Source organism: Cannabis sativa, chromosome X (genome assembly GCF_029168945.1).
Source record: "Cannabis sativa cultivar Pink pepper isolate KNU-18-1 chromosome X, ASM2916894v1, whole genome shotgun sequence".
NCBI classification, from domain to species: domain Eukaryota; kingdom Viridiplantae; phylum Streptophyta; class Magnoliopsida; order Rosales; family Cannabaceae; genus Cannabis; species Cannabis sativa.
Genome location: NC_083610.1, coordinates 82726614 through 82738886, shown reverse-complemented (window position 1 = coordinate 82738886; position 12273 = coordinate 82726614). Strand labels below are relative to the sequence as shown.

At 35.7% G+C, this 12273-nt stretch overlaps 2 protein-coding genes across 3 annotated transcripts; one reads left to right on the top strand and one right to left on the bottom strand.

Moving 5' to 3' along the window:
• Positions 1-422: 422 nt before the first annotated feature.
• Positions 423-5118, bottom strand: LOC115700613 (uncharacterized). The gene is made up of 6 exons (XM_030628223.2): positions 4757-5118; positions 2036-3859; positions 1874-1949; positions 1324-1715; positions 951-1049; positions 423-824 (listed from the first exon to the last, which is right to left on the bottom strand). The coding sequence occupies exons 2-6, from the start codon at positions 3812-3814 to the stop codon at positions 654-656; spliced, it is 2517 nt and encodes an 838-aa protein (XP_030484083.2). The 5' UTR covers positions 3815-3859; positions 4757-5118; the 3' UTR covers positions 423-653.
• Positions 5119-5849: 731 nt separating this feature from the next.
• On the top strand, positions 5850-9149 carry LOC115700604 (outer envelope pore protein 24A, chloroplastic). 2 transcript variants are annotated; one of them, XM_030628210.2, is made up of 3 exons: positions 5850-6203; positions 6495-6854; positions 8919-9149. In XM_030628210.2, the coding sequence occupies exons 1-3, from the start codon at positions 6003-6005 to the stop codon at positions 8997-8999; spliced, it is 642 nt and encodes a 213-aa protein (XP_030484070.1). In that variant the 5' UTR covers positions 5850-6002; the 3' UTR covers positions 9000-9149. The 2 variants fall into 2 exon arrangements, with proteins under 2 accessions (XP_030484070.1, XP_060962491.1); XM_061106508.1 differs by lacking the exon at positions 8919-9149 and having other exon boundaries at positions 5884-6203; positions 6495-7096.
• The last annotated feature ends 3124 nt before the right edge of the window (positions 9150-12273 follow it).

Sequence of the window (12273 nt, the reverse complement as noted above, 5' to 3'; positions counted from 1 at the left end):
ACTCATTCTATTTATTTCCCCAGATTTCTGTGTGACCCATTTTGCGTACCCTAGCTCAAACACCAACAAATTCGAATTTTGTTTGGATACATTGATTGTACTTACTAGTTACTATAGATTACTTCATGGGCTTCTGGCTCGTAGGCCCAATGGTTTGAAACCTGGCCGAAATAGTGCATTCAGCATAGCTTTAAAAACGACGTTACTAGAGTATTTGAGTCTTGTGCGGGTGTAGAGGCGATGGGGGTGAGACAGACACATAAATGCAAAAATTAATTGAAGATAGAAGTAGAAGTGTAGAACCATTCAAATTTTGTTTTTTTAAAAAAGCGAAGCCAGAGAGATCGATTCAAAATAGCACAAGTACTTGCCTATAGTAATAAATGTTAGAAATAAATGGAGACAGCAATCACAGCACAACGGTTAAGAAGCTTCAGTATATTACTTTTCTTTGGTACAGTACTACAGGCTACAGCAACGTACAGGGTTTTCCTATCTCAATGGAAAACAATAGAGATAACAAATCAAAGTATTAGACGGAAAAGGATAGTGAACAGTGAATTATTGAATAGGTCATCTGAAAAGTAGCATAGAAATGGAACTTATTTGCTCCAGGTCCAGGGCAATTGTACAACAAAATGGGTATTAACGTTTCATTTATTTACCAATTCGTGGGTATTCGGTTCCAACGATGATGAGTCATTTTCAAAAAGTCTAATATGACAAAGTTCTTCCCCAGCTTCATCAGCAAACGTTATTTTTTTCTTCTCCTTGTTTACAGTAGTTTCACGTTCAGGAGCACCAGAGTCGTTTTCAGTCAATCTCTGTAGAACATGAACAAGAGTGAGACAAAAAAAAAGGCATAACACATTATATCTGAGTAATTTATAAAAGAAATTTTTGTAATCAACTTGTAAATAAAGAAGTTAATAACAATAAAATCAAGTTACCATGATTTTACAGAAACGGCTGCAGTCCCTGGCCATTATAGAAAGCCATCTTTGAGCTAATTGTTCCGCTTTGTTTGCATTCTTAATGGCCATTCTCAACTGTAATCAGAGATGATCAAAAAACATGATCAGGATACAATCACATGGAATTGGGTATGGTTACATTATACATAGAAATAATAATAATAATAAAGCTAACAAAATGCTAGAGCATATATTCCGATTAAGAGAAATATACAGGGCTCAAATTTAAGAAAGTTTGTATCGTTGAAGAATAAGTTTTATGTTCATACACAATAATAAGCGAATGTAAGAACAATATGTTCTGCAAAGTTTGTATCGCTGAAAAGCCTGAAATGTATAATAAGCATACCTCACTGGGCTTAGATTTAAAGGACGTTGCTGGACCGGCTTCAGGGAGCAATTTATCTTCTACAATGTCCTTCAGGGTCTTTAACTCATTGGTGAGCTTTGTTGCAAGACATTCCATGTCTTGCATCTGGCGTTGTGAGAAAGCAATTGCATTTTGCGAACAAGTTTCTATGGAAGTGCACCCAGTACTAAAGCGTGGGAATACATTAGAACGATGAGGACCCTTATGGTCACCTTCGGTTTGGGTGAGTCTCTTCTCGTTCTTTGGTTTCACAACGTTTTGCTTAAGGTTAGCTGAATATCTAACTCTAGCAACCTGACAAGACTTTTCAGCTTTCGAGATTTTGGTCTTCTTCTCGGTCTGTTGTGTAAAGCATAGTTTCTTCTTAGGTCCTGAAATTACGAAGGAACCAACAGAAATCAATGAAACAGAAGATCTACTTTAGAGTTAGAGCAAGTTTGACTGGTTAAACAAAAATAATAGTTGAAACAATACACCAATGTAAGTTCAACATGAAGGTTCGCGAGTCCAATTAAGATTGTTCACTTACTGTAATGTTCCTCCCCGTGTAACTCAATTGACTCCACAGCCTGACACAATTTTTCTTGAGAATCTGGAGAAATAACCTAAAACAAATAAAAGGAATATATGTGAAAACAACCTCCACCACAGCATGAATTAGTCAAATAACCATCCAGTAGAGATGACATACCTTTCTGGTTGACAGGAGCCTTTGAGGAGGAGGATTTAACTTTGAATTTTGGTAGTAAGACTCATCACCTTCTGAAATCACAAGCTCCCCCAATTGCTTATCGTCATTTGTAGGTGATTCATCAATAGACGGAGCAACCCACCTATCAGGACTGGTTTTAAGATTATGAACTGTATCACCTATGGTGTCTTCACTTTGTACATTAGCTTCACTTTCGTGGGTATACTCAGTGTCCTGAAGGCACCCATGGATGGCCATAGAGGGGAGATTAACATTCTTGTTACAGTCTGTGCTACATGGGATTACATGATTGCTGGAAGGACTTGGAATGCCATCAAGTACATGCCTACAATCACTGGTTGACAACACAGGTTCTCCTTCCTCTCCTATAGATTCTAATACAGACAATTCTGAGCACTGTTGACTCTTTATTTCTAAAATATCAACCATTTTACTATCGTCACATGACGCACTTGGATTCTGAACTGGCTTAGGACTTTGATTTTCCATGTAATCAAAGCATGCTTCATTTTGAGCACACAATTGTGGTTCTTCTATCGGAGAGATCAACATCTGGGTCTCTGGAACACATTGAAGAGCTGCTGAATCAGTCATTTTTTCGGGTACTACTCCACAAGAATCGACCGAGTCTTCTACAGCCTGAAGAGCCTCAGGAGTGGAATGTTCCGAGAACTCACGATACACTTCACTAACAACAGAATCCTCAGGTTTTCCTGTTGCGTAAATCAATTTTTGAGTTCCCCGATCACATTCAAAGGCTATTTCAGTCTCCCCGAGTTCCACCCCACGAGTATCCCTCTGATTGTCATCAATCAAAGAAGGATCAACAAAAGAACAGACTGCATTTTGTCTATCAGAACACAGAGGTACAATATCCAGATCACATTCTTCTGTAATCTCGATCGTATTTCTGTGTACTGCTCCGTAAGAATCCACAAGGAAACAGATAGCATTTTGGCCATCTAAGCACAGTGCTTGGATGCAATCATAGTCCGTCGCAATCATAGTTGCTTCTCTCTGTAAAACCTCGCAAGAATCCACTTGATCTTCATAAAGCAAGGAGGAATCACTGGCAAAAAGGATGGAGCATGGGCTTTCTACAGATTCAACTTCAGGAACTTCTACTTTGACGGTGATGGGTACAGGGAAACCTCCTTTAGAATGTATGACATCTTGATCACTTAAGTCTTGTTCCAATTTAATATATGATGCAGAACTTTCAGATTGACTAGAGACAAGACTTCTTTGACGTTTACCCTTCACCTTCTCCTTCTCTTTCGCCTTCTCCTTCGCCTTCAGCTTTTTCTTCTTTGAAACTTTTGATTTCAAGGTAATGAGAGTTTCCATGAGATCACAGTCGTCTTCATCGGTCTGTAAATTGAAACGGGTGCACCTTTCGTCAGTTAAGGAATGAACAAACTTTGAACGTTTTCTTTTCTTTGTTTTGCAGTTCTCTTTAATTTGCTTCAGTGTCATCTCACCAAAACCAATATCCACCACGTCACTGTTACTTCCGTCATCGTCATCACTGCAACTAAACTCAGAAGCATCTAAATCACTTATCAGAACACGTTTTGCTAAAGTACACCTGCTTGGGACAATCCGATTCTGATCTTTTGCATCTAAAGTGTCTAATATGTCTTCCAACGTCCTGACTTTGAGTACTTGCCTTCCAGGTTTCACATTCTGAGTATTTAGTACCAAATCACCTCTCGCAGCTTTGATAAAATGCAAATTGTTGCAACTCCTCAACTCCATTGGAATAAAAGATATGCTCTTCTTACTGTTGCTGAAATTTTTGTCCTGTAAGGAAAGATATTTTACAAGGAAATAAGTAAGAGAAGCAAAAAGTAGTTTGGCCTTAAGACCAAAAACAAGCTAGTAGCAACTTAGATAAGTAAAATTAACCAAAACTCAATGTGTATATGCCCAGGTGTGGTAAACGGTAAACATAACCAGAGATGCCAACTTCATAAGAATTAGCAATATACCAATTTAACCGTAACTAGGTAATCTTGTGACCGTACATAGGTGATGTGCAGAGACCAATAGCACTTTAAATACAATGCACAGTCCATCACTACAAATGAACAGCTTGAATCTATACAACATGATCTATTTTCTAAGTAACACTCAGCATAAACAAATGTTAATTTGTCACTCATCAAACAAAGTCTCTAAGTTAAACTCTACAAAAACCTATAAAGTAGATTAATATCCACATAATCTTTCTAGAAATTAGCATCATTGTTTTCAAGATTATCTTTAACTTGCAAACTAAGTTGATTTAGAAACGATACATATTGATTCCAACGCAAAATATAAAAGTCCGCACAACAAAATAGCCCTCTGGGGAGCAAGGACCCCTTATTGACTTTTTTTTTTCTCTTTTTATTTAGTTCCTGGAAAATAAAAAGCTAAGCAAAAAAATTGTCAAAAATGAACACCGAACTTACAAAAAAAATCACCAACGCAACGAAAAAGAAGCAATTTCATTGCGATGTGATGAAAACAACGACGAACATTCTAACTTATTTCTTCAACTGAATGTAAGAAGCTAACATGTAAAGGACAAAGACTGCCATGAAATTAGAAATCTCTACTTGAAAAGAATACACATTCTGATGAAACTAATAATTTCAGTTGCAGATATCCAAACCAGAAAAGAAGAAAAAAATAAATCAAACGAAAATAACTTACCGGAAACTAGAGGATCTGATTCAGAAATCAAAATAATGGATCGACGAAATGCGTGACTGAGTTTAGGGCTAGCTCTCAGCGGGAGGTAGAAGATCTGATTCAGAAAGACAGATCACCAAAATGGAGATCGAGGAATTGCTTGACTGAGTTTAGGGCTAAATATCAGTGTTGAAAGGAGAGAGCGGGAATGATAATCTGAATGGGTAGGGCAAGATAAAGAGGGGTACTCTATATGGCGCCAATTTTCTTTGGCGGGAACGCGGATGATACTATATTTAAGCGGCAAACTCAGAGCCCCACGTGGCCCACTTATCTGTACCTTTTTGTTAGGCTTCAGCCCAATACCATATTGGGCTTCAGGCTTCACCTAACTTAAAATAGGAAATTACACTCTATCCTTTTTTATACCTTTTTTATATTGTCCTCTTTTATTTTTACCATCTTTTTTAAAGTCTATTATTTTTACCTCTTTTTTTAAATATTGTACCAATTTTGCCCCTGTCATTTCAAGATACTCTCCATGTGACTCTCTTATGTCAGGATATTTTGGGTACAATACATATAAAAAGAGAGGTATGTTTCAAATAAATATAAAATTAGAGGTAAATTTGATTAATTGATTAATAAAAGAGGTATTTTTCAACTTACCCCGACTTAAAATCTCAATCTTATTAGTGCGATATGTACTAGGAGGAAATTAGACTCTATACTCTTTTATTTTTACTTTCTTTTTAAAAGTCTATCATTTTTTTTTTAAAATACTTTACAAATTTTATACTCTCTCTGTGACTTCCTTATGTCAGGGTATTTTTAAATATAAAAGTAGAAGTTGATTTAGTTTAATATCAATAGCAATTAAACTTTAATCCATTAATGAAAAAGAGGGACTATATTTTTACTTTTTATTTTTTTGCTCGAAGACATAAAGACCATTCCATCAACTTCTCTACCCTATTTTTGAAAATAACTCACCAAAATTTTAGTTTCTTTATTTTACTTTGTACTTACTTTTACATTTAACTATACACCAACTTCTTTATTTTTTTCTTCACATAAGAAAAATAAAACACATGTTTATATAATATATAAAATAATAAAAAAAAAATTGAGTTATACAAAACCAATAAAAACAATTCAACCCTTACCTCACCCACTCCCACAACACACATAACAATATCTATTTTGAGTTTTAGACATTGTTGTTGTTGTTGTTGTTGCCCCCTTTCCAAGTTCAACGTTGTTTACAATGAAAGCTACTTTCAAGGGCAAGTACGACTCTGACAAAAACGCCGGCGCCTCCGCATCTTTCGCCTTTCGAGCTGGCGATGCTAGGCTCAGAGCTTCCATGACCGAAGCCACACTCGTTGGTGGTCCGAGCTTGAACGGCTTACTTCTTTCTATCGATAAGCCTGGTTCTTTTATTATCGATTACAACGTCCCCAAAAAGGTACCTACCCTCTCTTAATCTCAACTCCTTGTAATTCGTTTTTCCAAGTAATGGATTTTTGTCTTTTTTTCTTCTTTTTAATTGACAATTTCCGGATGGGATTTCCATGCCGTGTGCACAGTGTTTTTTTTTTTTGGCTAGTTATATAATTCTGTTTTGGTTCCGAAAATGTGGTGAGAAAATTTTGGAATAGGTTAGGCCAAGTTAGAATTTGCTTCCGAGGTTTTGGCTATATTAGGGGTTATTTGTTCTTTGGTTCAGAATTTGATTGTGTCATTCTCTGTGGTGCAGGATTTTCGATTTCAGTTCATGAACACAATTAAGGTTGCAGAGAAACCATTGAATTTGACTTACATTCATAGCAGAGGTGACAATAGGACTATATTGGATGGAAGTCTTATCTTTGATTCAGCTAATAAGGTTTCGGCCAATTACATGTTTGGGACGGGAAATTGCAAGATGAAGTACACTTACATTCATGGTGGGGTGACATCATTTGAGCCATCTTATGATTTGATCAAGAATACTTGGGACTTTTCTGTGTCTCAGAAGGTTTATGGGGATGATGTGTTTCGGGCTTCGTACCAGACAACGAGCAAGATGTTGGGGTTGGAGTGGTCAAGGACTTCAAAGATAAATGGATCTTTCAAGGTTTGTCTTCGTATTATGTTTCTATTTCAGTTTTTGTTGCCTGGATATTGGAATTTGCTTTTCGATTGGTTAAAAAATATAGTTTTATTTGGAAAGAGAGAAAAAGATAAAATACTCAGAATTTGTGGCATAGATATACAGAATAAATGGATCTTCAAGGTTTGTACTTTGCATATATATAGTTTCTGCTTCTTTTTTTGTTGACTGAATATTTGGAATGAAACAAAATTTTATTTGGGAAATCTATAGTTATTAATTCAACTGTTAGTAACTCAACTCCTGGTGGTGCTGGGATTGGCACTTGACCGTTTGGTTATTTTTAAATTTTTCTTGTACACCTCGGTCTTGCATTTAGTAACCTATTTCCTTGGCAGAGAGTAGAATTTTGCTTTATATACCATTCAGGTACTATTTTGTGAAGAATTTGCTTTTTCCACTCTCAAAAAGTGTACACTGAAAAAGGATAGTAACCCTTTACTTGGATAGGTATTTAGTGATATTTACATTCAGTGGAGGGCATGTACTGCCCATAAGGATAAAAAGATCAAAAAGTTGATATAGCTTTGAAAGTGAAACACCAGTAGGAAATGTGCATTTCTTTTGGTTACTCAATGAAGGTTTGCTTGCTGGAGTTTGTTTGAGGAATTATAAGTAATTCTGTATAGAAGATGAGACGATGATTAACCAGATATGGAATAGGCGTTAAAGTCAGTGGTACTAAGAGCATCTCCAATGGGAATGTTTTAAAGAATGCTTGATGACATGGATTTGTTTTTGACATCTTTTAATAAATGTTTATTATTGGAGTGAAAAAGAATGCCAAGGAAAAATGTCTAAGAATGACATATTTTATATCTTCTCTTTATTATGTCATAAAGTAAAATAATTTAGGTATTTCATATGTATGAAATAATAATATAATATTATCTTAATAATTTTTAGAAGTACTTACCATTGAAATATTTTAGAACAAAAAGCGTCAAAATAGTGTGGAAGAGAAATAAAATAAAATATTATTTATTTAGGTGATTTGGAAGTTTTTAATACCCTTAGAATGCCACGATTAGAGATATTCGGAGAGACTAGCAGATTTTGTTAGTAATTTTGGGCTAGTGGTCTAGTCACTCAGTGGTATTGAGAGATTAATAGATTTTGTTAGTAATTTTGGGCTAGTGGTCTAGTCACTCAGTGGTATTGAGAGACTTAACAGATTTTGTTAGTGATTTTGAGCTAGTGGTCTAGTCACTCAGTGGTATTGAGAGGATTTAACAAATTTCGTTAGTGATTTTGGGCTAGTGGTCTAGTCATAGGAGGTACTAAGGGAGTGTTGGGGATGAGGTTGGAGATCAACAAATAAAATAAAAGACACAAAAGAGGTTTGAAGAAGTTTCTCAGTGCTTGAGGATTCTTCAACGAAGAATGAGAATTGGGATACAAGCCTTTAAATTTTTCATGCAAGCAATTTCTTGATTTTTTTTTTGGGCTGGAGAAAATGGTGGATCTTTGAGAACAAGAGGCATTAGAAAAAGAATGCAAAAGTATGATCAACCCTTTAAATAATGTAAGCATTCGCTTTGTTTTACATATTGCAATTAAAAAATAAAAAAAAAATGACTTTTCAAAAAAGTGGCAAAGTGTGGTGGATATGCGTCATTGCCTTTGCGTGTCTCCTACTAGGCAGCGACGCGCAACGTTGTCTTTTTGTACCTGCGACGTAACAAAGTTTCTCTTGAATTTTGACCCTTGTTTTTGGCCCAAATCATCTAACAAGTTGTTAAATTTCTCCCAACAAATTTAGATGTGTTTATATACCTCAATGTGTAATGTATTCATCCAATTTCAAAATTTGTCCATTTTTTTATACCAATTACTTACATTCAAAATTCATACTTGTGTGTAATTTTTTCTTTCCTATTATAGTGTGTATTGTTCTACTTTAGATTTAACCAATAATGACATGGAGTTCAGTACTTTTTAAAGACTCGTCTTATTAGTTATTTCTACACTTCACTTGGTTGGTTGGTTAAAAGTTATGTATAACTTTTGCTTATTTGTTTCTTACAGATTTCAGCATCATGCGATTTGGCTGCAGAAGTTAAGGTACCAAAATTAACCGCTGAGAGCTCGTGGGATATTGAGATGTGAGAAACTTTCTAATTCATAAGCTTGTCGCTTGTTTTCCTTTGAACATCTTCAATTGAATGCTCGGACATCACTATGCCATTAATTGGTGTATTTCTATTTATGGGGCATCTTCGTGCCATCTTCGATTAAATAACAACTTATCTTTCAAAACTTCATTTACCAATTTAAGATAACTTGTTCCTACTTTATGCATTTCTTTTTCAAATTAGAGAAATGTCAAGGGAAATGCATAATAAATTCTCTAATTTAGGCATATTACTTGGTCCTTTCTTTGATGGTTGAAATGTATCTATGCCTGCATAACATTTTCTTTCTGTTCTGTTTGGTATGGGTGATATAACTTCGACCCACCTCAAAGGGTGATCTCTTATCTGTTAATTCCACTCTTATGCTAATTGTTGTTGTTGATTGTTAATTTTTTGAGTTGAAACTCGGATTTGTTTTGACTTGTATTTTGGCTGCCATTTTGAGCGCCCCTAAAAGACATCGCCATGGAGGGAATCACTTAATATTCTTTTTTTTTTTTGTCAAGACTTAATATTCGTTTTTTTGTTTTCACATTACTTTACTAGTTTAGGATGCTTTATTTTACCTTCTTTTCTCTTGCTATTGTGTTTCTCTACCTACCTAAATTACTATTCATTCTTCATTCTTCAAATGTTATATCCCTCCGTTTCTTATTAGTTTATATTTGAACAAATAAAAAAGTTATTATGTGTTGTAATGTAAAAGTTATAGTGTAATTATTAGATTATGTAGCGTAATTACATAATATCTCAACCTAGGTGCTGGGCCCAGTGCTAGGTGTCAACCTAGTCCCCTTTATGGCCCTTCGAAAGTTCTGTTTGGTCCCTGAAAATAGTTCAATCTTAATCTTTTCTGAAAACGGAGAACATGCTCGGAAGAGTTCTCGAAAAACATCATTGCCAAAATTGACAAATTGAGAACCTGGGCGCTAAGTGCCCAGGCACCGGGTGCTCAAAAATGAATTTCTCTGAATCAAATTCTGATGCCTCAAATATGTATGTGGTATGTCTAGTTCATGTCCCAATGAAACGTTTGACCCATTTGCACTAAGAGGTCCCGGAAACTGAAACCCTAGTTAAGGATGTCAACTTGAGTGCTGGGTGAAACCCTAGTTAAGGATGTCAACTTGGGTGCTGGGTGAAACCCTAGGTGCCCAGGTTGACTTCTGGAGTGCAGGTTCATGTAATTTCAGCTCCCGAGGCTTGGATTTGGTTGTTTCATATTTTCATGATACAAAATACTGAAATATAGTGAGTTGGAAATGAGTTATCAAGGTTTGAACTTCTATCATGGAGTTCCCAAAGTCAACTTGGGCACAGGGCTAGGGACCCCTCTTAGGTCAACTTGCTATTACTTGGGACTACTCAACTACGAGATGTCATCTTTCTTGTCATGTGTCAAACATTGATGTCCATGTCATCAAGACTACTTTTGGTGTAAACACTCTTGCAAAAAATTATGAAGGGTTATGGAACTTACCAACTATTAAGGCCAATTGTGTTCCAAAGCTCTCAAAAACGCCTCCAATGGTGGTTCTTTATGCTTGGGCCAAAATGGAGAATAGAGAGAAGAGGAAAAGGCAATTTTTGAGTTTTTTTTATGGTTTTGATCATTTTGAGTCTTCACTTAAGCCTATATGTTGCTTATTCTCTAATTATTTCCACACTTCTCCACATATTTTTCCTCTTCTATTTATTTTACTACGAATAATAATTTTATTTCTATTTGTAAATATTTAAATTAATTTTTCTTGTAAATAATTTTTTCTTCTTTGTAATTTATTTTTCTTTTCTTGAATTGGAAAATTATTATTATTGAGGTGAACTTGTAAAAATTTGAAAAAGGGATATTTTATATTTCTTGGGTTTATAATGTATTGTAATGGTAAAGTCATGACATTCCCAGCACCATACCACTAAGTCATCGACAACAAGATCGAAATGGGGGGTACACAGACAAGTTTCTACCGTATGGCTATACTGCTAAAAACTTAGGGGGAGAATGTTTACCTAAATTTTGGCGTGGATGATGTGGCAAGTATAATAACACGTGGCATGAGAATAGCATGATTGAATTAATGACGAATGTATAAAGTTGTTATCCCTAATGGGATATATTCCATGTAAGGAGTGAGATTGAGTAATTACTCCTTATGGGTATGTTTGAGCAACCACCCCCTAGGGTGAGTATACACTCCCCAAGGGTGAGATAGGTGACTACCCCCAAGGTGGGTTAAGCAATCACCTCTACCCTGAGGGTGAGTCATCCACCTAAGGGTGATAGATTAGTTTCAAGATATACCCATCACCTCGTGCACTCTCATTCGTGATTTAGGAACCATACTCCACCTACATATGACATGGTTAATGCAATACATCCTCTTATTATCAATATTACATACTACTAAGCACTAAACACAACATGGGGAGTAAAAGAGAAGGTACTCAGGAGTACTACCCCCCTAAAGGGTCGGACAGTTAGGCCGCATCTTAGGGAGTACCCTTTGTTGGAACTTATTTTACCAGAATATAGATTTACTAACATGCATGTTTAATTAACACCCTAAATATGAATTCTCTGAAACAATGAAATAAATAAACACATATAAAGTTTAGAAAACCTTACATCGATGGCAGCAGAATAATGACTCCTTCCGCTTAAATCTCACCTTCAGTTTGGTTAACCACCGTTTTGTTGGAATATGTTTTACCAAGATCTAAATTTACTACCATGTATGTTGTTTAACATCCTAAATATGAATTTCTAAAACAATGTAAATAAACACATATAAAATTTGAGAAACCTTACAGTGGGTGCAGCGGAATTATAATGGCTCCTTCCACTCAGATCTCTAACCCTTGTATCCTGTCTGTAGCAGAGTATCACCAAGATCTGAGCTCGAATCTCCTTCTCTTGAATCTGGATTCTTCACAGCCTTACACACTATGATTGAGTACCACTTGATGTGTGTGGGCACTTACTCTATCGCTATAGTATAGGGTTTGAAAATATGAAGAGAGAAAGAGAGAAGAGTGATTCGAATGGCATAGAATAGATGACTCAAACTTTTTACTGAAGGCAAGTGTTTTCATCATCTTTGATTTGAGGCCATCACTATCTATTTATAGGAAACCACCTAGGTTTAAGTTTGAATTATTTGGCATTAAAATATTAAAAAAATAAATGGTAAAATCCCTTCAAGTGGCCGGCCATAGGATGTGGCCCCCACTTTGCAATTTTACCATTT

What these genes read in the sequence shown, in the direction of transcription:
- LOC115700604 (XM_061106508.1), top strand. Translation starts at nt 6,003, where the DNA reads ATGAAAGCTACTTTCAAGGGCAAGTACGACTCTGACAAAAACGCCGGC. An exon ending in ATTACAACGTCCCCAAAAAG is followed by an intron (nt 6,204 to 6,494) that starts GTACCTACCCTC and finishes TCTGTGGTGCAG; the next exon opens with GATTTTCGATTTCAGTTCAT.
- LOC115700613 (XM_030628223.2), bottom strand. Translation starts at nt 3,814, where the DNA reads ATGGAGTTGAGGAGTTGCAACAATTTGCATTTTATCAAAGCTGCGAGA. An exon ending in GGCTCCTGTCAACCAGAAAG is followed by an intron (nt 1,950 to 2,035) that starts GTATGTCATCTC and finishes TATTTGTTTTAG; the next exon opens with GTTATTTCTCCAGATTCTCA. An exon ending in ACACGGGGAGGAACATTACA is followed by an intron (nt 1,716 to 1,873) that starts GTAAGTGAACAA and finishes TCGTAATTTCAG; the next exon opens with GACCTAAGAAGAAACTATGC.